This window comes from Phasianus colchicus, chromosome 1 (assembly GCF_987193195.1).
Source record: "Phasianus colchicus chromosome 1, bPhaCol1.hap1.1, whole genome shotgun sequence".
NCBI classification, from domain to species: domain Eukaryota; kingdom Metazoa; phylum Chordata; class Aves; order Galliformes; family Phasianidae; genus Phasianus; species Phasianus colchicus.
Window position 1 is genome coordinate 3,843,270 of NC_143436.1, and position 24,935 is coordinate 3,868,204.

Below are 24,935 nucleotides of genomic sequence, written 5' to 3' on the forward strand. Positions count from 1 at the left end.
ATCTCCTCCCGGCCTTTTCTTCTCCGGGCTGAACAAGACAACGGAATTTGCTCAGTGTTTGCTTTTCTCCTGAAGCCAAAGCATTGTGCCTGACGCTAGGAAGGAACAACAACTGTTCCAGCTGAAAGCAGAACTCTGTCATTTGAAAGGTGATAGAGACATGCTCAGCAATCACTTCTTACAAGTCCCTCAGCATGTGTGGGTGCAGCCAGCCTGGAGGAGGCATCTGGGCAGGCAAGGCCACAGCTCAGCCCAGAGAGCTGCCCTGCCCTGCGCTGACCGCACACGCTTGATGCGCTGCAGGACCTCAAGGCTTGCAGCATCCCCAGACCAGAACCAGCCCTCAGACCTGACAGCGCCTCCCACACGCAGGAGGAAAGCCCAAGCTCTGATTCAACTGGAAGCAGCCCTGGACCTGACATGCACCCTGAACGCGGTGGCATCCCAAGCCCAGAAACAAGCCCAGAACCGGGCTGCTCCTGCCAGTGCAGCCTGGGTTCTCGAGGAACCCAGTGGTCCGTGTGCCCTGCTGGGGATGTGGCCCGAACCCAGCTCAGCCTGGACTGGGCCAGGCGAAGTGAGGTCTGGGAGAGCGCGTTCATGGAGGAGAGAACCGTGCTGTCAAGGTCCCTAGCTGTGCCCAGCTCAGCAAAAGCAGGGAAGGATGAAGCTGACAAATGTGTTTGGGGGGGGGAACTCTGATCTTTATTGTGTTGGACTTTTGGGACCAGAGCAAGCAGGGGAGATGGGAGGGGGGTACGACCCTGCAGATAGCGGGGGGGTTGAAACTAGATGATCGTTGTGGTCTTCTCAACCCATTCTGTGACGGGCGCACGGCTGCTCCTACGCAGACTTGGGGGCTGTCTGTGGGGACTTTGCCTCTGACGTTGTTCCTGGGAGCAGCTTCATTCCCGGGACCGCCTCCGCTGTTGGGCCCGGCTCCTGCTGCCTCTTTGGGGTGAGCTGCGGGAATTGGAAGCCTGACGTCTCTGCGGAGGACGGCTTTGGGTGCGGGAGCGCCCTCGCTGCCTGGACGGTCCCCTGCGTCCGGGCACTCTGGAAGCCCTCGGGGATCTCGAAGTGGCAGACCTTGTTGACCTGCGGGTGCCGCTCTGCTCCCCTGGGGCTGGCATGTGCCGGCTGCCACGGCGTCTTCTTGGCCGGCTCTGGGAACTCGGGGCCCGATCTTGCAGCGGGGAGCGGCTTCGTGTGCGGCTTCTTCCTCGCTGCCTGGGACGTCTTCTGCGTGCAGCTGCCCGAGACGCCCTGGAGGACCCTGACGCCCTCTGCCTGGTGGATGTGTGGGAGTCGCTCTCAGCACTTGCTGCTGCTGTTTGTCTGCTCCCACGGCGTCCTCGCAGCTGCTCAGAGGTAGCCCGATCCTCCGATGATCGTGGCCCGTTTGTCTCCTGCTCAGTCTCGGGCACACTGGGCAGGTCGCTGGGCTCGGGCAGCTGGGAACTCTGTGATGTCCCCAGTGCAGCCTGGCTGGCGGGCATGGAGCTCAAGCTCTCAGGCTCCATGGAGCTGCTGGATGGCTCCAAAGCCCTCTGGCTGGCGGTGCTGGGACCGGCGAGCTCGGTGTTGGCGCTGGAGGCTGTAAGGAGAGGCAGGGAGGTCCTGAGTCTGAAGCTGCAGCACCACAGTGGGATCTGCCATCCCGCTTGGGGCAGACAGGCTCTGGCAAAGCTGCCTTGAGCACTTGCTGCCGGGCCTTGCCTGGCCCCAGCGCGGTGCCACGCGGCTGACTGCTTCTTACCGGTACCCAGGCCAGCACAGCTGTCGCACTCCCACGTGGCCGTTCCGTCATTCAAGTGGGAGCACCGTCGGTGGGTGCCCTCAGCAGCACAGGAGCTGCACAGGAGCAGCTGCCAGGGCCTGGGGAAGCAAAGCGGTTGTGGCTATGAGGGCCAAGTGAGCCAAGCCATGGAGTGCCCGGCACAGCACATCCCTGGTGCTCAGCCCTTGCTCCGCCAGCCTGTGCTGAGGCTGAGGTCTCCCACAGAGCCGCAGAGAGCTGCTGCGGTAACTCACCCCTCTCCCTCTTCTTGCTCCCTCCCTCCATGGTACAGGCATTCGCTGGCATCGCAGCGGCTGTGCCTCTGGAGAAGTGATGCGTATGCATTGTTGTCCTCCCATGTCGGTCTTCTACAAGAGAAGGCGGGGGAAGTGATGAGCCCCCAGTGTCCCCAGCATAAGAACCAAGGTTATCCAAACCTATCCACCCCAACTCTACTTCCAGATTCACTATGAAGCTGGGGCACGTGCTCATGAGACGGCCAAGGACCAGGCCTGCCAAGGCAGTAATGTCAGCCAAAGTGGGCAGGAGGACACCAACCTGTATGGGATTGGGATCCCCATAATGGCCATTTCTGCAAAGAACAGAGTGTTGTCTCGACAGCTGGCGCACTGGAAGCACAAAGCACCTGCAGTCAAGGCCTGTTGCTGCAGGAGAAACACAAGCAGGGTGAGCGTGAGCAGTGCCTGGTGCTGCTGAGCACCAAGCGTGCCTGCGGGGTGAGGGGACGGCTCCTACCTGGATGCAGCGCCTGTGGAACCAGGCATGTTGGCATGCTGGGCACACCAGGGTATGATAGGACAAGCTGTCCCCCACAGGCTCAAGGCAGATGAGGCAGTTGGTTCCTTCTGCTGGAGCTTCCTCAGCATCCTGTCGAGGGCGGTGCTCCCAACAGAAGGTCCTGGGGGAAGATGGAAGGCGTAGTCACGGTGAGAAGTGCTTTGAGGAGGGCAGAGGAGCAGGAAGGAGCCTCCAGCCCTGTCTCTGGCTCTGGCAGGCTGCTGGGACGCGTAACTGCGGGTTCCTGCGCGGCTTGGCTGCTGACAGCCCTTACCAGTGGTCCCCAAAAAGGTGGACGACACATTCCCCGTCCATGGCGCAGGGCAGATGGAAGCTTCGCTCACAGCCGCTCTGTACGCATGTGATGGCAGCCCCCCTCTCGCCACAAACAAAGCATTGCTGGAAAGAGCAGAACAACCCCGTCAGCCACAGACTCAGGGCCTCCGTGGCTGGCCCCACGCCTCTGGGCACAGCCAGCTGGGTCACATTCTACGAAGATGCCTAGCAGACAGGGCTCATCTCCTGTGGCAGCACTTTTGTCATGGAGGTGGTTGGAAGGGCTGCCATTGCTTTCCTTGGTCCAGACTAAGCTGGCGTGAGCCCCTCCGGGCACAAATCTGCCTGCTCCGTGCAGGTCCTCACCTGCTTGGTGGCCTGTTTGACTGCACGTCTGATGGCAGCAACAGGGAGGCCCACAGTTCCCTGCTGTCTTGGTGTTGCTTCAGAAACGATGTTGGCAGACCCCTGTAGGAGAGAAAAGAGCAGGATCTCATTAGGACAGAAAGGAAAGGAGCATCCCCGGCGGGAATCTGGAAGGAGCCCATGGGGGAACTCACCACGCAGAACTCATGGACGTGAATCCCACTTTCAAAAAGCATGTGCCCGCAGATGTCCGGGTCGACATCTGCCCGGCCACACAGCACACACACTGCAGAGGAGAGAGCAAATGTGAGCGGCGGTGAGCAGCTGGAGGGGCCAGGTGTCCCTGAGGGCCATCCCCAGGGCCCTGCTCTGTGCCTGCCGTGCTGGCTGGAGGCGGTGGAGGGGAAGGGGCCATGTCAAGGCCAAGGCAGCCACAGCCCAAGCTGGGCCCCCTTGCCGAGGAGCAGAGGGGCCCTGCCTCGCAGCAGTGTGGGGCCTGTACTTTCCTTGCCTCGCCTCCCGTCTGCAGGCAGAGCCCCAGCACTGCTCTGCCTGTTGGCAGGAGCTGTGCACAGGGGTGCTGTGCTCTGTGCTCTCACCTGGCTCCTCCGTGTCGGAGGCCTTCCTCTTCCTATTGGACATGATTGTGCGTTGATAGCGAGCACTGCGAGAGTCCCTGCTCTCTCCGCGCCTCACCAGGCCGCACTGACGCTCGGCCTGAGCCCGGCAGCCCTTGCTCTGCTCCAAGCTTCATGCGTCACAATGGCCGCTCTGTGACACCCACTGTGACATCACGGTCACCGCCTCACAGAGGGTGTGGGCGCGGGCCCTCAAGCAAGAGGGTGGCAGCCCTTGCAGGCAGCACAGAGTGAGGACCCGGTGCTGCCGTGCAGCAGAGAGGAAGGACGGCCGCCCTCAACCTGCTGGCACTGCTCCTCGTGGCAGATGCTGGAGTGCAGCTGTCCCTTGGGCACACTTGTAGCCCTGGTGCCACGCTAGCTCTTCAGGTCTGAGTCTAGTCTAGTAAAGATTGCAAGTTAACAGCATATTTGGTGTCTAGTGTGTGTGGTGAGTGACTTTTTACAAGGTCTGATAGGGATAGGACATGGTTTAATCTAGTTTTAATCTAGAAGAGGAGAGTAGACTAAGTCTTAGAGGAAATTCTTTTCTGCAAGACTGGTGAGACACTGGCGCAGGCTGCCCAGAGAAGCTGTGGATGCCCCATCCTTGGCGATGTTTGAGGCCAGGCTGGACGGGGCCCTATTCTAACCTCCTACAGTGGCAAATCTGGCACGGCAGGTGGTTGGGATACGTTCAGCTTGTAAGGTCCCTTCCAAGCCGAGTCTTTCTGTGGTACTTTGGTAACAAACTCTGCCGCTGTGCTGTAGCCACGACCTTAGCGTCGTATCTTCAATGTTTGTCTAAGGCGCACAACTCCTCCGTCTGCTTCTGTGTTGTAGGCAGCAGGGAAAGTGTTAATGATGTGCACAGAGACACATATGTGATTCAGTATGAAGCTTGGTTGAAGGAACAGAAAGGAAACCCCAAAACATCATGTCAGTGAGCTGCCCAAGCATATTCCTTCTAGCGAGGCTTGAGCTTTCGTGACTGCAGCTGAGCTCAGCTTTAAGCTTTCTCTTCCTTTGGTGCCTTTTTCACTGCAGTGACATTTTGTCTCCTTTTCTTCTCTCTCCAGAGAGAAAACCTGCCTGCTCCCAATTTTCCCAAACTTTTGTCATTCCTCTTTATTCCTTTATTTTTAAGTTACTGTTTCACTGCTTTATTTAACCCGAGTGTGTGAGCGTCCAGATACTTTTACTAGACAGCCATAGGGAAGTCCCACTGAAGGTGAAGAATTCCAAGACTTTGGGAAGAAGTGAAGTAAGGCCCTGAAGTTCGCTCAGCAGTGATGAGTCGAGCCAGAGATGAAATGCGGGCTGGCATCATGCCTTGTGGAACAAGGAGTCTTTGGGTTTGTGCAGCTCAGAAGAAACATTTATCTACATGCATGAAAGCTTCAACCGTTCTGCAGTCAGTGGAGGGAAACTGGCCTACCCATGCCACGATTCCCTTCAAGTCTACATCTAAATTTCGGCAGGAAGAGTGTGTTGGGTGAGATGAAGATCCAGCCTGGCAGGGGATCAGTGACCACCTCAAAAGACACGGGTGTTAGTTGAGAGTGTGCTGGTAGAGCATACTGAGCTCTGCTTTCTGCTCCGTAAGGCTGTTTGCCCCGCAAACCGTAGGTGAAAGGAGAGGTTTAAGGGGATTGGCAAAAGACAGCCCAGTAGGTATTGCTGTGGCTACCAGCAGACAGTTGGTTTGTTTTTACAGCGTTTCCATATTTCTTTCTCTGTAAACATTTTTCTAAGCTTGTTCCTGTGGAAATGACAGTCTCTTCCATGTGGATCCCAATTCCCTGAAGCCAGAGCAGTCCCTGAAATAAGCAACGCTGCTCTGAATCTGAACTTGTCCAAGTCCGTTCAAGTTTGGCACCAGAAGTAGGCCTGATTCCCGGCCCTGTGGGTCACCATGGCTGCTCCCTGCCACCCTCTGTGGCATCATGGTCACCACCTCATGGGGGATGTGGGTGCGGGCCTTCATCTCCCAAGCAAGAGGGCAACAGCTCCACAGCTTCTCTGAGCAACCTATTCCAGTGCACCACTGCCCTCCGATTCAAGAATTTCCTCCCAGCGTTCAGTCTCTGTTTCTCTTTCGCCTTTGTTCAATACAACGCATCACCTCCAAGCACAGCTAGTTCCCTCTGGTTTCCCTCGACACCATTCCACTTGCCTGCGTAACGTACCAGATCTTCTTTGAAAGGACACTTTTCCTTCATGGCTGAGAAAGAATCACTTCCGTACCATGAAGACAGATAGCCCTTTTCCAGTCGCTTTGTCAGCATCCCTTCAAGGGGATCCCAGATGCCTGGCTTCATTGCCCACTAAGTCCGGGCCACGGGCCCCATTCTCCTGTTATCAGAGCAGCCAGGGAGCACAGTGCTCACCCGCGTGACGGCTGAAGTCTTTTCACATATCTCTCAGCTCAGCCGTGGTCAGGAGTTGAACGGTTATTGTCGCCCCTGTGAGTTGTGCCTCTTCTGCCTCCCGTCCTCACTGTCGTAGAATCATAGATCCCAGAATCTTTAAGGAGCGTTGGAGAAGAGCTCTAAGATCACCTCGTCCAACTGTCCACCTCTCACCGATATTGCCCACTAAAACCATGCCCCTAAGTTCGACATTACTACTGCGTCCAGTTCTGGAGCCCCCAGCACAAGAAGGACATGGAGTTGTTGGAGCAGAGCCAAGGGAGGGCCATGAAGATGATCAGAAGGCTGGAGCACCTCCCCGATGGGGACGGGCTGAGGGAGCTTTGGGCTGTTCAGGCTGGAGAAGAGAAGGCTCCAAGGAGACCTTATAGCGGCCCATCAGTTCTCGACTGGGGACTACAGAAAAGCTGGGGAGGGACATTTTATAAGGGCATGTTGCGACGGGACGAGGGGAAACGGCTTTAGGCTGGAAGAGGGTAGATTTGGGCTAGATACTAGGAAGTAATGCTTTACTGTGAGGGCGGTGAGACGCTGGAACAGGTTGCCCAGCGAGGTTGTGCATGCCCCCTCCCTGGAGGCATTCAAGGCCAGGCTGCATGCAGCTGTGAACAGCCTGGTCTGGTGGGAGGCGTCCGTGCCTATAGCGGAGGTTGGAACTAGGTGATCTGAAAGGTCCCTTCCAGCCCAAACCATTCTACGACTGTACTTCCCTGGCATTGCTTAGCCTCTCCAGCTCCCCCGAGAGCTCTGCCACCAGGCTGAGCACACCATCCATCCACCTGCTCTCACCTCATGCAGGTGGTATCTCTGCCGCCCTCCGATGGCAGCAGCAGGCTCAGGCACTCCCTGCGGCCCGAGACCCGAGCAGCTGTATTTCTGGGGAGGCACTCAGATTTGGTAGCTGCGTTCTTTTTGGCAAGGGCTTTGTTCCTGGTGGAGGCCATGGCTAGGTTAGTCGTCAAGGAGGAAGCCGATAGGTGAGGTGGTCTCCCGAGTGGGGAGGGAGGCTCTGGCTTCCCTGCTCACCCTCCCTGCGCCAACGGCCGTGCCACAGTCTGTTTGCTGGCTCTGTTCAGCCACCTTCCTGGTTGCTCACGCTCCCCGAGAGCAGCCTTTGTACGTTCAGCATTTGACCACGTCACTCCTGGCTCCGCTCACAGCGCCTCAGAGCCACTGTGCTTCCACGCAGAGGGGACTGCGGGTCCCTGCCTGTCCCCGAACTGTTTCCCGCAGATTTCTTGCGATGGCTCGGCTTCGTTCTCATCCTCTTCCCCCTTTCCCATCTTAGTAAAAGTGAATTTCCTTACTAAAAATCACAGAATCACAGAATCACAGAATCACTAAGGTTGGAAAAGACCTATAAGATCATCCAGTCCAACCATCCACCTAAAAAAAGCGCCGACCTTCTCAGCCGTTTTCTTGTCTTGTAAACACGGGCATCTGACAGTGGCACAGGTGGTTCTGTGGCTGAACCACAAGTCCTCTCACAGGGACTGGAGCAGCTGCGGGGCCTGTCGCAGGGCCTGTCACGACCGCAGGGCCTGTCATGAGGGCAGAAGCAACTGCATGGTCCATGGCAGGGCTTGGAGCAACCCCAGCAGCCAGTGTAGGGGCTGGAGCAACCACAGGGCCCGTCACAACGGCAGGGCCTGTCAGCAGGGTTGAAGCAACTGCGGGCTCCGTCATGAGACTTGGAGCAACTGCCGCCTCCGTTGGAGGGTTGGAGCGGTTGCAGGGCCTGTTGAGTTGTCATCAGCTGCAAAGATCTCCAGGGATGGAGCATCCCCAAGCTCTCTGGGCAGCCTATTCCAGCACGTCAGCACTCCCTCTGTAAAGCACTTCCTCCTGGCATCCACCCTACACCTTCCCTCGCTGAGCTTAGAACCGTTCCCCCTTGTCCTCTTGCTGTCTACCCTTGTAAAAAGTTCATTCCCCTCCTGTTCCTTATGCCCTTTTCCATAGTGGAACGCTGCAAAGAGATCTCCTCCCGGCCTTTTCTTCTCCGGGCTGAACAAGACAACGGAATTTGCTCAGTGTTTGCTTTTCTCCTGAAGCCAAAGCATTGTGCCTGACGCTAGGAAGGAACAACAACTGTTCCAGCTGAAAGCAGAACTCTGTCATTTGAAAGGTGATAGAGACATGCTCAGCAATCACTTCTTACAAGTCCCTCAGCATGTGTGGGTGCAGCCAGCCTGGAGGAGGCATCTGGGCAGGCAAGGCCACAGCTCAGCCCAGAGAGCTGCCCTGCCCTGCGCTGACCGCACACGCTTGATGCGCCGCAGGACCTCAAGGCTTGCAGCATCCCCAGACCAGAACCAGCCCTCAGACCTGACAGCGCCTCCCACACGCAGGAGGAAAGCCCAAGCTCTGATTCAACTGGAAGCAGCCCTGGACCTGACATGCACCCTGAACGCGGTGGCATCCCAAGCCCAGAAACAAGCCCAGAACCGGGCTGCTCCTGCCAGTGCAGCCTGGGTTCTCGAGGAACCCAGTGGTCCGTGTGCCCCGCTGGGGATGTGGCCCGAACCCAGCTCAGCCTGGACTGGGCCAGGCGAAGTGAGGTCTGGGAGAGCACGTTCATGGAGGAGAGAACCGTGCTGTCAAGGTCCCTAGTTGTGCCCAGCTCAGCAAAAGCAGGGAAGGATGAAGCTGACAAATGTGTTTGGGGGGGGGGAACTCTGATCTTTATTGTGTTGGACTTTTGGGACCAGAGCAAGCAGGGGAGATGGGAGGGGGGTACGACCCTGCAGATAGCGGGGGGGTTGAAACTAGATGATCGTTGTGGTCTTCTCAACCCATTCTGTGACGGGCGCACGGCTGCTCCTACGCAGACTTGGGGGCTGTCTGTGGGGACTTTGCCTCTGACGTTGTTCCTGGGAGCAGCTTCATTCCCGGGACCGCCTCCGCTGTTGGGCCCGGCTCCTGCTGCCTCTTTGGGGTGAGCTGCGGGAATTGGAAGCCCGACGTCTCTGCGGAGGACGGCTTTGGGTGCGGGAGCGCCCTCGCTGCCTGGACGGTCCCCTGCGTCCGGGCACTCTGGAAGCCCTCGGGGATCTCGAAGTGGCAGACCTTGTTGACCTGCGGGTGCCGCTCTGCTCCCCTGGGGCTGGCATGTGCCGGCTGCCACGGCGTCTTCTTGGCCGGCTCTGGGAACTCGGGGCCCGATCTTGCAGCGGGGAGCGGCTTCGTGTGCGGCTTCTTCCTCGCTGCCTGGGACGTCTTCTGCGTGCAGCTGCCCGAGACGCCCTGGAGGACCCTGACGCCCTCTGCCTGGTGGATGTGTGGGAGTCGCTCTCAGCACTTGCTGCTGCTGTTTGTCTGCTCCCACGGCGTCCTCGCAGCTGCTCAGAGGTAGCCCGATCCTCCGATGATCGTGGCCCGTTTGTCTCCTGCTCAGTCTCGGGCACACTGGGCAGGTCGCTGGGCTCGGGCAGCTGGGAACTCTGTGATGTCCCCAGTGCAGCCTGGCTGGCGGGCATGGAGCTCAAGCTCTCAGGCTCCATGGAGCTGCTGGATGGCTCCAAAGCCCTCTGGCTGGCGGTGCTGGGACCGGCGAGCTCGGTGTTGGCGCTGGAGGCTGTAAGGAGAGGCAGGGAGGTCCTGAGTCTGAAGCTGCAGCACCACAGTGGGATCTGCCATCCCGCTTGGGGCAGACAGGCTCTGGCAAAGCTGCCTTGAGCACTTGCTGCCGGGCCTTGCCTGGCCCCAGCGCGGTGCCACGCGGCTGACTGCTTCTTACCGGTACCCAGGCCAGCACAGCTGTCGCACTCCCACGTGGCCGTTCCGTCATTCAAGTGGGAGCACCGTCGGTGGGTGCCCTCAGCAGCACAGGAGCTGCACAGGAGCAGCTGCCAGGGCCTGGGGAAGCAAAGCGGTTGTGGCTATGAGGGCCAAGTGAGCCAAGCCATGGAGTGCCCGGCACAGCACATCCCTGGTGCTCAGCCCTTGCTCCGCCAGCCTGTGCTGAGGCTGAGGTCTCCCACAGAGCCGCAGAGAGCTGCTGCGGTAACTCACCCCTCTCCCTCTTCTTGCTCCCTCCCTCCATGGTACAGGCATTCGCTGGCATCGCAGCGGCTGTGCCTCTGGAGAAGTGATGCGTATGCATTGTTGTCCTCCCATGTCGGTCTTCTACAAGAGAAGGCGGGGGAAGTGATGAGCCCCCAGTGTCCCCAGCATAAGAACCAAGGTTATCCAAACCTATCCACCCCAACTCTACTTCCAGATTCACTATGAAGCTGGGGCACGTGCTCATGAGACGGCCAAGGACCAGGCCTGCCAAGGCAGTAATGTCAGCCAAAGTGGGCAGGAGGACACCAACCTGTATGGGATTGGGATCCCCATAATGGCCATTTCTGCAAAGAACAGAGTGTTGTCTCGACAGCTGGCGCACTGGAAGCACAAAGCACCTGCAGTCAAGGCCTGTTGCTGCAGGAGAAACACAAGCAGGGTGAGCGTGAGCAGTGCCTGGTGCTGCTGAGCACCAAGCGTGCCTGCGGGGTGAGGGGACGGCTCCTACCTGGATGCAGCGCCTGTGGAACCAGGCATGTTGGCATGCTGGGCACACCAGGGTATGATAGGACAAGCTGTCCCCCACAGGCTCAAGGCAGATGAGGCAGTTGGTTCCTTCTGCTGGAGCTTCCTCAGCATCCTGTCGAGGGCGGTGCTCCCAACAGAAGGTCCTGGGGGAAGATGGAAGGCGTAGTCACGGTGAGAAGTGCTTTGAGGAGGGCAGAGGAGCAGGAAGGAGCCTCCAGCCCTGTCTCTGGCTCTGGCAGGCTGCTGGGACGCGTAACTGCGGGTTCCTGCGCGGCTTGGCTGCTGACAGCCCTTACCAGTGGTCCCCAAAAAGGTGGACGACACATTCCCCGTCCATGGCGCAGGGCAGATGGAAGCTTCGCTCACAGCCGCTCTGTACGCATGTGATGGCAGCCCCCCTCTCGCCACAAACAAAGCATTGCTGGAAAGAGCAGAACAACCCCGTCAGCCACAGACTCAGGGCCTCCGTGGCTGGCCCCACGCCTCTGGGCACAGCCAGCTGGGTCACATTCTACGAAGATGCCTAGCAGACAGGGCTCATCTCCTGTGGCAGCACTTTTGTCATGGAGGTGGTTGGAAGGGCTGCCATTGCTTTCCTTGGTCCAGACTAAGCTGGCGTGAGCCCCTCCGGGCACAAATCTGCCTGCTCCGTGCAGGTCCTCACCTGCTTGGTGGCCTGTTTGACTGCACGTCTGATGGCAGCAACAGGGAGGCCCACAGTTCCCTGCTGTCTTGGTGTTGCTTCAGAAACGATGTTGGCAGACCCCTGTAGGAGAGAAAAGAGCAGGATCTCATTAGGACAGAAAGGAAAGGAGCATCCCCGGCGGGAATCTGGAAGGAGCCCATGGGGGAACTCACCACGCAGAACTCATGGACGTGAATCCCACTTTCAGAAAGCATGTGCCCGCAGATGTCTGGGTCGACATCTGCCCGGCCACACAGCACACACACTGCAGAGGAGAGAGCAAATGTGAGCGGCGGTGAGCAGCTGGCGGGGCCAGGTGTCCCTGAGGGCCGTCCCCAGGGCCCTGCTCTGTGCCTGCCGTGCTGGCTGGAGGCGGTGGAGGGGAAGGGGCCATGTCAAGGCCAAGGCAGCCACAGCCCAAGCTGGGCCCCCTTGCCGAGGAGCAGAGGGGCCCTGCCTCGCAGCAGTGTGGGGCCTGTACTTTCCTTGCCTCGCCTCCCGTCTGCAGGCAGAGCCCCAGCACTGCTCTGCCTGTTGGCAGGAGCTGTGCACAGGGGTGCTGTGCTCTGAGCTCTCACCTGGCTCCTCCGTGTCGGAGGCCTTCCTCTTCCTATTGGACATGATTGTGCGTTGATAGCGAGCACTGCGAGAGTCCCTGCTCTCTCCGCGCCTCACCAGGCCGCACTGACGCTCGGCCTGAGCCCGGCAGCCCTTGCTCTGCTCCAAGCTTCATGCGTCACAATGGCCGCTCTGTGACACCCACTGTGACATCACGGTCACCGCCTCACAGAGGGTGTGGGCGCGGGCCCTCAAGCAAGAGGGTGGCAGCCCTTGCAGGCAGCACAGAGTGAGGACCCGGTGCTGCCGTGCAGCAGAGAGGAAGGACGGCCGCCCTCAACCTGCTGGCACTGCTCCTCGTGGCAGATGCTGGAGTGCAGCTGTCCCTTGGGCACACTTGTAGCCCTGGTGCCACGCTAGCTCTTCAGGTCTGAGTCTAGTCTAGTAAAGATTGCAAGTTAACAGCATATTTGGTGTCTAGTGTGTGTGGTGAGTGACTTTTTACAAGGTCTGATAGGGATAGGACATGGTTTAATCTAGTTTTAATCTAGAAGAGGAGAGTAGACTAAGTCTTAGAGGAAATTCTTTTCTGCAAGACTGGTGAGACACTGGCGCAGGCTGCCCAGAGAAGCTGTGGATGCCCCATCCTTGGCGATGTTTGAGGCCAGGCTGGACGGGGCCCTATTCTAACCTCCTACAGTGGCAAATCTGGCACGGCAGGTGGTTGGGATACGTTCAGCTTGTAAGGTCCCTTCCAAGCCGAGTCTTTCTGTGGTACTTTGGTAACAAACTCTGCCGCTGTGCTGTAGCCACGACCTTAGCGTCGTATCTTCAATGTTTGTCTAAGGCGCACAACTCCTCCGTCTGCTTCTGTGTTGTAGGCAGCAGGGAAAGTGTTAATGATGTGCACAGAGACACATATGTGATTCAGTATGAAGCTTGGTTGAAGGAACAGAAAGGAAACCCCAAAACATCATGTCAGTGAGCTGCCCAAGCATATTCCTTCTAGCGAGGCTTGAGCTTTCGTGACTGCAGCTGAGCTCAGCTTTAAGCTTTCTCTTCCTTTGGTGCCTTTTTCACTGCAGTGACATTTTGTCTCCTTTTCTTCTCTCTCCAGAGAGAAAACCTGCCTGCTCCCAATTTTCCCAAACTTTTGTCATTCCTCTTTATTCCTTTATTTTTAAGTTACTGTTTCACTGCTTTATTTAACCCGAGTGTGTGAGCGTCCAGATACTTTTACTAGACAGCCATAGGGAAGTCCCACTGAAGGTGAAGAATTCCAAGACTTTGGGAAGAAGTGAAGTAAGGCCCTGAAGTTCGCTCAGCAGTGATGAGTCGAGCCAGAGATGAAATGCGGGCTGGCATCATGCCTTGTGGAACAAGGAGTCTTTGGGTTTGTGCAGCTCAGAAGAAACATTTATCTACATGCATGAAAGCTTCAACCGTTCTGCAGTCAGTGGAGGGAAACTGGCCTACCCATGCCACGATTCCCTTCAAGTCTACATCTAAATTTCGGCAGGAAGAGTGTGTTGGGTGAGATGAAGATCCAGCCTGGCAGGGGATCAGTGACCACCTCAAAAGACACGGGTGTTAGTCGAGAGTGTGCTGGTAGAGCATACTGAGCTCTGCTTTCTGCTCCGTAAGGCTGTTTGCCCCGCAAACCGTAGGTGAAAGGAGAGGTTTAAGGGGATTGGCAAAAGACAGCCCAGTAGGTATTGCTGTGGCTACCAGCAGACAGTTGGTTTGTTTTTACAGCGTTTCCATATTTCTTTCTCTGTAAACATTTTTCTAAGCTTGTTCCTGTGGAAATGACAGCCTCTTCCACGTGGATCCCAATTCCCTGAAGCCAGAGCAGTCCCTGAAATAAGCAACGCTGCTCTGAATCTGAACTTGTCCAAGTCCGTTCAAGTTTGGCACCAGAAGTAGGCCTGATTCCCGGCCCTGTGGGTCACCATGGCTGCTCCCTGCCACCCTCTGTGGCATCATGGTCACCACCTCATGGGGGATGTGGGTGCGGGCCTTCATCTCCCAAGCAAGAGGGCAACAGCTCCACAGCTTCTCTGAGCAACCTATTCCAGTGCACCACTGCCCTCCGATTCAAGAATTTCCTCCCAGCGTTCAGTCTCTGTTTCTCTTTCGCCTTTGTTCAATACAACGCATCACCTCCAAGCACAGCTAGTTCCCTCTGGTTTCCCTCGACACCATTCCACTTGCCTGCGTAACGTACCAGATCTTCTTTGAAAGGACACTTTTCCTTCATGGCTGAGAAAGAATCACTTCCGTACCATGAAGACAGATAGCCCTTTTCCAGTCGCTTTGTCAGCATCCCTTCAAGGGGATCCCAGATGCCTGGCTTCATTGCCCACTAAGTCCGGGCCACGGGCCCCATTCTCCTGTTATCAGAGCAGCCAGGGAGCACAGTGCTCACCCGCGTGACGGCTGAAGTCTTTTCACATATCTCTCAGCTCAGCCGTGGTCAGGAGTTGAACGGTTATTGTCGCCCCTGTGAGTTGTGCCTCTTCTGCCTCCCGTCCTCACTGTCGTAGAATCATAGATCCCAGAATCTTTAAGGAGCGTTGGAGAAGAGCTCTAAGATCACCTCGTCCAACTGTCCACCTCTCACCGATATTGCCCACTAAAACCATGCCCCTAAGTTCGACATTACTACTGCGTCCAGTTCTGGAGCCCCCAGCACAAGAAGGACATGGAGTTGTTGGAGCAGAGCCAAGGGAGGGCCATGAAGATGATCAGAAGGCTGGAGCACCTCCCCAATGGGGACGGGCTGAGGGAGCTTTGGGCTGTTCAGGCTGGAGAAGAGAAGGCTCCAAGGAGACCTTATAGCGGCCCATCAGTTCTCGACTGGGGACTACAGAAAAGCTGGGGAGGGACATTTTATAAGGGCATGTTGCGACGGGACGAGGGGAAACGGCTTTAGGCTGGAAGAGGGTAGATTTGGGCTAGATACTAGGAAGTAATGCTTTACTGTGAGGGCGGTGAGACGCTGGAACAGGTTGCCCAGCGAGGTTGTGCATGCCCCCTCCCTGGAGGCATTCAAGGCCAGGCTGCATGCAGCTGTGAACAGCCTGGTCTGGTGGGAGGCGTCCGTGCCTATAGCGGAGGTTGGAACTAGGTGATCTGAAAGGTCCCTTCCAGCCCAAACCATTCTACGACTGTACTTCCCTGGCATTGCTTAGCCTCTCCAGCTCCCCCGAGAGCTCTGCCACCAGGCTGAGCACACCATCCATCCACCTGCTCTCACCTCATGCAGGTGGTATCTCTGCCGCCCTCCGATGGCAGCAGCAGGCTCAGGCACTCCCTGCGGCCCGAGACCCGAGCAGCTGTATTTCTGGGGAGGCACTCAGATTTGGTAGCTGCGTTCTTTTTGGCAAGGGCTTTGTTCCTGGTGGAGGCCATGGCTAGGTTAGTCGTCAAGGAGGAAGCCGATAGGTGAGGTGGTCTCCCGAGTGGGGAGGGAGGCTCTGGCTTCCCTGCTCACCCTCCCTGCGCCAACGGCCGTGCCACAGTCTGTTTGCTGGCTCTGTTCAGCCACCTTCCTGGTTGCTCACGCTCCCCGAGAGCAGCCTTTGTACGTTCAGCATTTGACCACGTCACTCCTGGCTCCGCTCACAGCGCCTCAGAGCCACTGTGCTTCCACGCAGAGGGGACTGCGGGTCCCTGCCTGTCCCCGAACTGTTTCCCGCAGATTTCTTGCGATGGCTCGGCTTCGTTCTCATCCTCTTCCCCCTTTCCCATCTTAGTAAAAGTGAATTTCCTTACTAAAAATCACAGAATCACAGAATCACAGAATCACTAAGGTTGGAAAAGACCTATAAGATCATCCAGTCCAACCATCCACCTAAAAAAAGCGCCGACCTTCTCAGCCGTTTTCTTGTCTTGTAAACACGGGCATCTGACAGTGGCACAGGTGGTTCTGTGGCTGAACCACAAGTCCTCTCACAGGGACTGGAGCAGCTGCGGGGCCTGTCGCAGGGCCTGTCACGACCGCAGGGCCTGTCATGAGGGCAGAAGCAACTGCGTGGTCCATGGCAGGGCTTGGAGCAACCCCAGCAGCCAGTGTAGGGGCTGGAGCAACCACAGGGCCCGTCACAACGGCAGGGCCTGTCAGCAGGGTTGAAGCAACTGCGGGCTCCGTCATGAGACTTGGAGCAACTGCCGCCTCCGTTGGAGGGTTGGAGCGGTTGCAGGGCCTGTTGAGTTGTCATCAGCTGCAAAGATCTCCAGGGATGGAGCATCCCCAAGCTCTCTGGGCAGCCTATTCCAGCACGTCAGCACTCCCTCTGTAAAGCACTTCCTCCTGGCATCCACCCTACACCTTCCCTCGCTGAGCTTAGAACCGTTCCCCCTTGTCCTCTTGCTGTCTACCCTTGTAAAAAGTTCATTCCCCTCCTGTTCCTTATGCCCTTTTCCATAGTGGAACGCTGCAAAGAGATCTCCTCCCGGCCTTTTCTTCTCCGGGCTGAACAAGACAACGGAATTTGCTCAGTGTTTGCTTTTCTCCTGAAGCCAAAGCATTTTGCCTGACGCTAGGAAGGAACAACAACTGTTCCAGCTGAAAGCAGAACTCTGTCATTTGAAAGGTGATAGAGACATGCTCAGCAATCACTTCTTACAAGTCCCTCAGCATGTGTGGGTGCAGCCAGCCTGGAGGAGGCATCTGGGCAGGCAAGGCCACAGCTCAGCCCAGAGAGCTGCCCTGCCCTGCGCTGACCGCACACGCTTGATGCGCCGCAGGACCTCAAGGCTTGCAGCATCCCCAGACCAGAACCAGCCCTCAGACCTGACAGCGCCTCCCACACGCAGGAGGAAAGCCCAAGCTCTGATTCAACTGGAAGCAGCCCTGGACCTGACATGCACCCTGAACGCGGTGGCATCCCAAGCCCAGAAACAAGCCCAGAACCGGGCTGCTCCTGCCAGTGCAGCCTGGGTTCTCGAGGAACCCAGTGGTCCGTGTGCCCCGCTGGGGATGTGGCCCGAACCCAGCTCAGCCTGGACTGGGCCAGGCGAAGTGAGGTCTGGGAGAGCGCGTTCATGGAGGAGAGAACCGTGCAGTCAAGGTCCCTAGTTGTGCCCAGCTCAGCAAAAGCAGGGAAGGATGAAGCTGACAAATGTGTTTGGGGGGGGGGAACTCTGATCTTTATTGTGTTGGACTTTTGGGACCAGAGCAAGCAGGGGAGATGGGAGGGGGGTACGACCCTGCAGATAGCGGGGGGGTTGAAACTAGATGATCGTTGTGGTCTTCTCAACCCATTCTGTGACGGGCGCACGGCTGCTCCTACGCAGACTTGGGGGCTGTCTGTGGGGACTTTGCCTCTGACGTTGTTCCTGGGAGCAGCTTCATTCCCGGGACCGCCTCCGCTGTTGGGCCCGGCTCCTGCTGCCTCTTTGGGGTGAGCTGCGGGAATTGGAAGCCCGACGTCTCTGCGGAGGACGGCTTTGGGTGCGGGAGCGCCCTCGCTGCCTGGACGGTCCCCTGCGTCCGGGCACTCTGGAAGCCCTCGGGGATCTCGAAGTGGCAGACCTTGTTGACCTGCGGGTGCTGCTCTGCTCCCCTGGGGCTGGCATGTGCCGGCTGCCACGGCGTCTTCTTGGCCGGCTCTGGGAACTCGGGGCCCGATCTTGCAGCGGGGAGCGGCTTCGTGTGCGGCTTCTTCCTCGCTGCCTGGGACGTCTTCTGCGTGCAGCTGCCCGAGACGCCCTGGAGGACCCTGACGCCCTCTGCCTGGTGGATGTGTGGGAGTCGCTCTCAGCACTTGCTGCTGCTGTTTGTCTGCTCCCACGGCGTCCTCGCAGCTGCTCAGAGGTAGCCCGATCCTCCGATGATCGTGGCCCGTTTGTCTCCTGCTCAGTCTCGGGCACACTGGGCAGGTCGCTGGGCTCGGGCAGCTGGGAACTCTGTGATGTCCCCAGTGCAGCCTGGCTGGCGGGCATGGAGCTCAAGCTCTCAGGCTCCATGGAGCTGCTGGATGGCTCCAAAGCCCTCTGGCTGGCGGTGCTGGGACCGGCGAGCTCGGTGTTGGCGCTGGAGGCTGTAAGGAGAGGCAGGGAGGTCCTGAGTCTGAAGCTGCAGCACCACAGTGGGATCTGCCATCCCGCTTGGGGCAGACAGGCTCTGGCAAAGCTGCCTTGAGCACTTGCTGCCGGGCCTTGCCTGGCCCCAGCGCGGTGCCACGCGGCTGACTGCTTCTTACCGGTACCCAGGCCAGCACAGCTGTCGCACTCCCACGTGGCCGTTCCGTCATTCAAGTGGGAGCACCGTCGGTGGGTGCCCTCAGCAGCACAGGAGCTGCACAGGAGCAGCTGCCAGGGCCTGGGGAAGCAAAGCGGTTGTGGCTATGAGGGCCAAGTGAGCCAAGCCATGGAGTGCCCGGCACAGCACATCCCTGGTGCTCAGCCCTTGCTCCGCCAGCCTGTGCTGAGGCTGAGGTCTCCCACAGAGCTGCAGAGAGCTGCTGCGGTAACTCACCCCTCTCCCTCTTCTTGCTCCCTCCCTCCATGGTACAGGCATTCGCTGGCATCGCAGCGGCTGTGCCTCTGGAGAAGTGATGCGTATGCATTGTTGTCCTCCCATGTCGGTCTTCTACAAGAGAAGGCGGGGGAAGTGATGAGCCCCCAGTGTCCCCAGCATAAGAACCAAGGTTATCCAAACCTATCCACCCCAACTCTACTTCCAGATTCACTATGAAGCTGGGGCACGTGCTCATGAGACGGCCAAGGACCAGGCCTGCCAAGGCAGTAATGTCAGCCAAAGTGGGCAGGAGGACACCAACCTGTATGGGATTGGGATCCCCATAATGGCCATTTCTGCAAAGAACAGAGTGTTGTCTCGACAGCTGGCGCACTGGAAGCACAAAGCACCTGCAGTCAAGGCCTGTTGCTGCAGGAGAAACACAAGCAGGGTGAGCGTGAGCAGTGCCTGGTGCTGCTGAGCACCAAGCGTGCCTGCGGGGTGAGGGGACGGCTCCTACCTGGATGCAGCGCCTGTGGAACCAGGCATGTTGGCATGCTGGGCACACCAGGGTATGATAGGACAAGCTGTCCCCCACAGGCTCAAGGCAGATGAGGCAGTTGGTTCCTTCTGCTGGAGCTTCCTCAGCATCCTGTCGAGGGCGGTGCTCCCAACAGAAGGTCCTGGGGGAAGATGGAAGGCGTAGTCACGGTGAGAAGTGCTTTGAGGAGGGCAGAGGAGCAGGAAGGAGCCTCCAGCCCTGTCTCTGGCTCTGGCAGGCTGCTGGGACGCGTAACTGCGGGTTCCTGCGCGGCTTGGCTGCTGACAGCCCTTACCAGTGGTCCCCAAAAAGGTGGACGACACATTCCCCGTCCATGGCGCAGGGCAGATGGAAGCTTCGCTCACAGCCGCTCTGTACGCATGTGATGGCAGCCCCCCTCTCGCCACAAACAAAGCATTGCTGGAAAGAGCAGAACAACCCCGTCAGCCACAGACTCAGGGCCTCCGTGGCTGGCCCCACGCCTCTGGGCACAGCCAGCTGGGTCACATTCTACGAAGATGCCTAGCAGACAGGGCTCATCTCCTGTGGCAGCACTTTTGTCATGGAGGTGGTTGGAAGGGCTGCCATTGCTTTCCTTGGTCCAGACTAAGCTGGCGTGAGCCCCTCCGGGCACAAATCTGCCTGCTCCGTGCAGGTCCTCACCTGCTTGGTGGCCTGTTTGACTGCACGTCTGATGGCAGCAACAGGGAGGCCCACAGTTCCCTGCTGTCTTGGTGTTGCTTCAGAAACGATGTTGGCAGACCCCTGTAGGAGAGAAAAGAGCAGGATCTCATTAGGACAGAAAGGAAAGGAGCATCCCCGGCGGGAATCTGGAAGGAGCCCATGGGGGAACTCACCACGCAGAACTCATGGACGTGAATCCCACTTTCAAAAAGCATGTGCCCGCAGATGTCTGGGTCGACATCTGCCCGGCCACACAGCACACACACTGCAGAGGAGAGAGCAAATGTGAGCGGCGGTGAGCAGCTGGAGGGGCCAGGTGTCCCTGAGGGCCGTCCCCAGGGCCCTGCTCTGTGCCTGCCGTGCTGGCTGGAGGCGGTGGAGGGGAAGGGGCCATGTCAAGGCCAAGGCAGCCACAGCCCAAGCTGGGCCCCCTTGCCGAGGAGCAGAGGGGCCCTGCCTCGCAGCAGTGTGGGGCCTGTACTTTCCTTGCCTCGCCTCCCGTCTGCAGGCAGAGCCCCAGCACTGCTCTGCCTGTTGGCAGGAGCTGTGCACAGGGGTGCTGTGCTCTGTGCTCTCACCTGGCTCCTCCGTGTCGGAGGCCTTCCTCTTCCTATTGGACATGATTGTGCGTTGATAGCGAGCACTGCGAGAGTCCCTGCTCTCTCCGCGCCTCACCAGGCCGCACTGACGCTCGGCCTGAGCCCGGCAGCCCTTGCTCTGCTCCAAGCTTCATGCGTCACAATGGCCGCTCTGTGACACCCACTGTGACATCACGGTCACCGCCTCACAGAGGGTGTGGGCGCGGGCCCTCAAGCAAGAGGGTGGCAGCCCTTGCAGGCAGCACAGAGTGAGGACCCGGTGCTGCCGTGCAGCAGAGAGGAAGGACGGCCGCCCTCAACCTGCTGGCACTGCTCCTCGTGGCAGATGCTGGAGTGCAGCTGTCCCTTGGGCACACTTGTAGCCCTGGTGCCACGCTAGCTCTTCAGGTCTGAGTCTAGTCTAGTAAAGATTGCAAGTTAACAGCATATTTGGTGTCTAGTGTGTGTGGTGAGTGACTTTTTACAAGGTCTGATAGGGATAGGACATGGTTTAATCTAGTTTTAATCTAGAAGAGGAGAGTAGACTAAGTCTTAGAGGAAATTCTTTTCTGCGAGACTGGTGAGACACTGGCGCAGGCTGCCCAGAGAAGCTGTGGATGCCCCATCCTTGGCGATGTTTGAGGCCAGGCTGGACGGGGCCCTATTCTAACCTCCTACAGTGGCAAATCTGGCACGGCAGGTGGTTGGGATACGTTCAGCTTGTAAGGTCCCTTCCAAGCCGAGTCTTTCTGTGGTACTTTGGTAACAAACTCTGCCGCTGTGCTGTAGCCACAACCTTAGCGTCGTATCTTCAATGTTTGTCTAAGGCGCACAACTCCTCCGTCTGCTTCTGTGTTGTAGGCAGCAGGGAAAGTGTTAATGATGTGCACAGAGACACATATGTGATTCAGTATGAAGCTTGGTTGAAGGAACAGAAAGGAAACCCCAAAACATCATGTCAGTGAGCTGCCCAAGCATATTCCTTCTAGCGAGGCTTGAGCTTTCGTGACTGCAGCTGAGCTCAGCTTTAAGCTTTCTCTTCCTTTGGTGCCTTTTTCACTGCAGTGACATTTTGTCTCCTTTTCTTCTCTCTCCAGAGAGAAAACCTGCCTGCTCCCAATTTTCCCAAACTTTTGTCATTCCTCTTTATTCCTTTATTTTTAAGTTACTGTTTCACTGCTTTATTTAACCCGAGTGTGTGAGCGTCCAGATACTTTTACTAGACAGCCATAGGGAAGTCCCACTGAAGGTGAAGAATTCCAAGACTTTGGGAAGAAGTGAAGTAAGGCCCTGAAGTTCGCTCAGCAGTGATGAGTCGAGCCAGAGATGAAATGCGGGCTGGCATCATGCCTTGTGGAACAAGGAGTCTTTGGGTTTGTGCAGCTCAGAAGAAACATTTATCTACATGCATGAAAGCTTCAACCGTTCTGCAGTCAGTGGAGGGAAACTGGCCTACCCATGCCACGATTCCCTTCAAGTCTACATCTAAATTTCGGCAGGAAGAGTGTGTTGGGTGAGATGAAGATCCAGCCTGGCAGGGGATCAGTGACCACCTCAAAAGACACGGGTGTTAGTCGAGAGTGTGCTGGTAGAGCATACTGAGCTCTGCTTTCTGCTCCGTAAGGCTGTTTGCCCCGCAAACCGTAGGTGAAAGGAGAGGTTTAAGGGGATTGGCAAAAGACAGCCCAGTAGGTATTGCTGTGGCTACCAGCAGACAGTTGGTTTGTTTTTACAGCGTTTCCATATTTCTTTCTCTGTAAACATTTTTCTAAGCTTGTTCCTGTGGAAATGACAGCCTCTTCCACGTGGATCCCAATTCCCTGAAGCCAGAGCAGTCCCTGAAATAAGCAACGCTGCTCTGAATCTGAACTTGTCCAAGTCCGTTCAAGTTTGGCACCAGAAGTAGGCCTGATTCCCGGCCCTGTGGGTCACCATGGCTGCTCCCTGCCACCCTCTGTGGCATCATGGTCACCACCTCATGGGGGATGTGGGTGCGGGCCTTCATCTCCCAAGCAAGAGGGCAACAGCTCCACAGCTTCTCTGAGCAACCTATTCCAGTGCACCACTGCCCTCCGATTCAAGAATTTCCTCCCAGCGTTCAGTCTCTGTTTCTCTTTCGCCTTTGTTCAATACAACGCATCACCTCCAAGCACAGCTAGTTCCCTCTGGTTTCCCTCGACACCATTCCACTTGCCTGCGTAACGTACCAGATCTTCTTTGAAAGGACACTTTTCCTTCATGGCTGAGAAAGAATCACTTCCGTACCATGAAGACAGATAGCCCTTTTCCAGTCGCTTTGTCAGCATCCCTTCAAGGGGATCCCAGATGCCTGGCTTCATTGCCCACTAAGTCCGGGCCACGGGCCCCATTCTCCTGTTATCAGAGCAGCCAGGGAGCACAGTGCTCACCCGCGTGACGGCTGAAGTCTTTTCACATATCTCTCAGCTCAGCCGTGGTCAGGAGTTGAACGGTTATTGTCGCCCCTGTGAGTTGTGCCTCTTCTGCCTCCCGTCCTCACTGTCGTAGAATCATAGATCCCAGAATCTTTAAGGAGCGTTGGAGAAGAGCTCTAAGATCACCTCGTCCAACTGTCCACCTCTCACCGATATTGCCCACTAAAACCATGCCCCTAAGTTCGACATTACTACTGCGTCCAGTTCTGGAGCCCCCAGCACAAGAAGGACATGGAGTTGTTGGAGCAGAGCCAAGGGAGGGCCATGAAGATGATCAGAAGGCTGGAGCACCTCCCCGATGGGGACGGGCTGAGGGAGCTTTGGGCTGTTCAGGCTGGAGAAGAGAAGGCTCCAAGGAGACCTTATAGCGGCCCATCAGTTCTCGACTGGGGACTACAGAAAAGCTGGGGAGGGACATTTTATAAGGGCATGTTGCGACGGGACGAGGGGAAACGGCTTTAGGCTGGAAGAGGGTAGATTTGGGCTAGATACTAGGAAGTAATGCTTTACTGTGAGGGCGGTGAGACGCTGGAACAGGTTGCCCAGCGAGGTTGTGCATGCCCCCTCCCTGGAGGCATTCAAGGCCAGGCTGCATGCAGCTGTGAACAGCCTGGTCTGGTGGGAGGCGTCCGTGCCTATAGCGGAGGTTGGAACTAGGTGATCTGAAAGGTCCCTTCCAGCCCAAACCATTCTACGACTGTACTTCCCTGGCATTGCTTAGCCTCTCCAGCTCCCCCGAGAGCTCTGCCACCAGGCTGAGCACACCATCCATCCACCTGCTCTCACCTCATGCAGGTGGTATCTCTGCCGCCCTCCGATGGCAGCAGCAGGCTCAGGCACTCCCTGCGGCCCGAGACCCGAGCAGCTGTATTTCTGGGGAGGCACTCAGATTTGGTAGCTGCGTTCTTTTTGGCAAGGGCTTTGTTCCTGGTGGAGGCCATGGCTAGGTTAGTCGTCAAGGAGGAAGCCGATAGGTGAGGTGGTCTCCCGAGTGGGGAGGGAGGCTCTGGCTTCCCTGCTCACCCTCCCTGCGCCAACGGCCGTGCCACAGTCTGTTTGCTGGCTCTGTTCAGCCACCTTCCTGGTTGCTCACGCTCCCCGAGAGCAGCCTTTGTACGTTCAGCATTTGACCACGTCACTCCTGGCTCCGCTCACAGCGCCTCAGAGCCACTGTGCTTCCACGCAGAGGGGACTGCGGGTCCCTGCCTGTCCCCGAACTGTTTCCCGCAGATTTCTTGCGATGGCTCGGCTTCGTTCTCATCCTCTTCCCCCTTTCCCATCTTAGTAAAAGTGAATTTCCTTACTAAAAATCACAGAATCACAGAATCACAGAATCACTAAGGTTGGAAAAGACCTATAAGATCATCCAGTCCAACCATCCACCTAAAAAAAGCGCCGACCTTCTCAGCCGTTTTCTTGTCTTGTAAACACGGGCATCTGACAGTGGCACAGGTGGTTCTGTGGCTGAACCACAAGTCCTCTCACAGGGACTGGAGCAGCTGCGGGGCCTGTCGCAGGGCCTGTCACGACCGCAGGGCCTGTCATGAGGGCAGAAGCAACTGCGTGGTCCATGGCAGGGCTTGGAGCAACCCCAGCAGCCAGTGTAGGGGCTGGAGCAACCACAGGGCCCGTCACAACGGCAGGGCCTGTCAGCAGGGTTGAAGCAACTGCGGGCTCCGTCATGAGACTTGGAGCAACTGCCGCCTCCGTTGGAGGGTTGGAGCGGTTGCAGGGCCTGTTGAGTTGTCATCAGCTGCAAAGATCTCCAGGGATGGAGCATCCCCAAGCTCTCTGGGCAGCCTATTCCAGCACGTCAGCACTCCCTCTGTAAAGCACTTCCTCCTGGCATCCACCCTACACCTTCCCTCGCTGAGCTTAGAACCGTTCCCCCTTGTCCTCTTGCTGTCTACCCTTGTAAAAAGTTCATTCCCCTCCTGTTCCTTATGCCCTTTTCCATAGTGGAACGTTGCAAAGAGATCTCCTCCCGGCCTTTTCTTCTCCGGGCTGAACAAGACAACGGAATTTGCTCAGTGTTTGCTTTTCTCCTGAAGCCAAAGCATTGTGCCTGACGCTAGGAAGGAACAACAACTGTTCCAGCTGAAAGCAGAACTCTGTCATTTGAAAGGTGATAGAGACATGCTCAGCAATCACTTCTTACAAGTCCC

The 24,935-nt window shown here is 57.3% G+C and overlaps 3 protein-coding genes across 3 annotated transcripts; all 3 read right to left on the reverse strand.

The window, feature by feature from the left end:
* Window positions 1-905: 905 nt before the first annotated feature.
* LOC149919349 (uncharacterized) lies at window positions 906-7,213 on the reverse strand. The gene is made up of 10 exons (XM_090134380.1): window positions 7,059-7,213; window positions 3,820-3,968; window positions 3,415-3,506; window positions 3,221-3,322; window positions 2,853-2,977; window positions 2,537-2,699; window positions 2,339-2,445; window positions 2,035-2,148; window positions 1,760-1,878; window positions 906-1,597 (listed from the first exon to the last, which is right to left on the reverse strand). The coding sequence occupies exons 1-10, from the start codon at window positions 7,211-7,213 to the stop codon at window positions 906-908; spliced, it is 1,818 nt and encodes a 605-aa protein (XP_089990506.1).
* Window positions 7,214-8,940: 1,727 nt separating this feature from the next.
* Window positions 8,941-15,462, reverse strand: LOC149919350 (uncharacterized). Its single transcript, XM_090134381.1, has 10 exons — window positions 15,308-15,462; window positions 12,069-12,217; window positions 11,664-11,755; window positions 11,470-11,571; window positions 11,102-11,226; window positions 10,786-10,948; window positions 10,588-10,694; window positions 10,284-10,397; window positions 10,009-10,127; window positions 8,941-9,846 (listed from the first exon to the last, which is right to left on the reverse strand). The coding sequence occupies exons 1-10, from the start codon at window positions 15,460-15,462 to the stop codon at window positions 9,155-9,157; spliced, it is 1,818 nt and encodes a 605-aa protein (XP_089990507.1). The 3' UTR covers window positions 8,941-9,154.
* Window positions 15,463-16,668: 1,206 nt separating this feature from the next.
* LOC149919351 (uncharacterized) lies at window positions 16,669-23,711 on the reverse strand. The gene is made up of 10 exons (XM_090134382.1): window positions 23,557-23,711; window positions 20,318-20,466; window positions 19,913-20,004; window positions 19,719-19,820; window positions 19,351-19,475; window positions 19,035-19,197; window positions 18,837-18,943; window positions 18,533-18,646; window positions 18,258-18,376; window positions 16,669-18,095 (listed from the first exon to the last, which is right to left on the reverse strand). The coding sequence occupies exons 1-10, from the start codon at window positions 23,709-23,711 to the stop codon at window positions 17,404-17,406; spliced, it is 1,818 nt and encodes a 605-aa protein (XP_089990508.1). The 3' UTR covers window positions 16,669-17,403.
* Window positions 23,712-24,935: the final 1,224 nt, after the last annotated feature.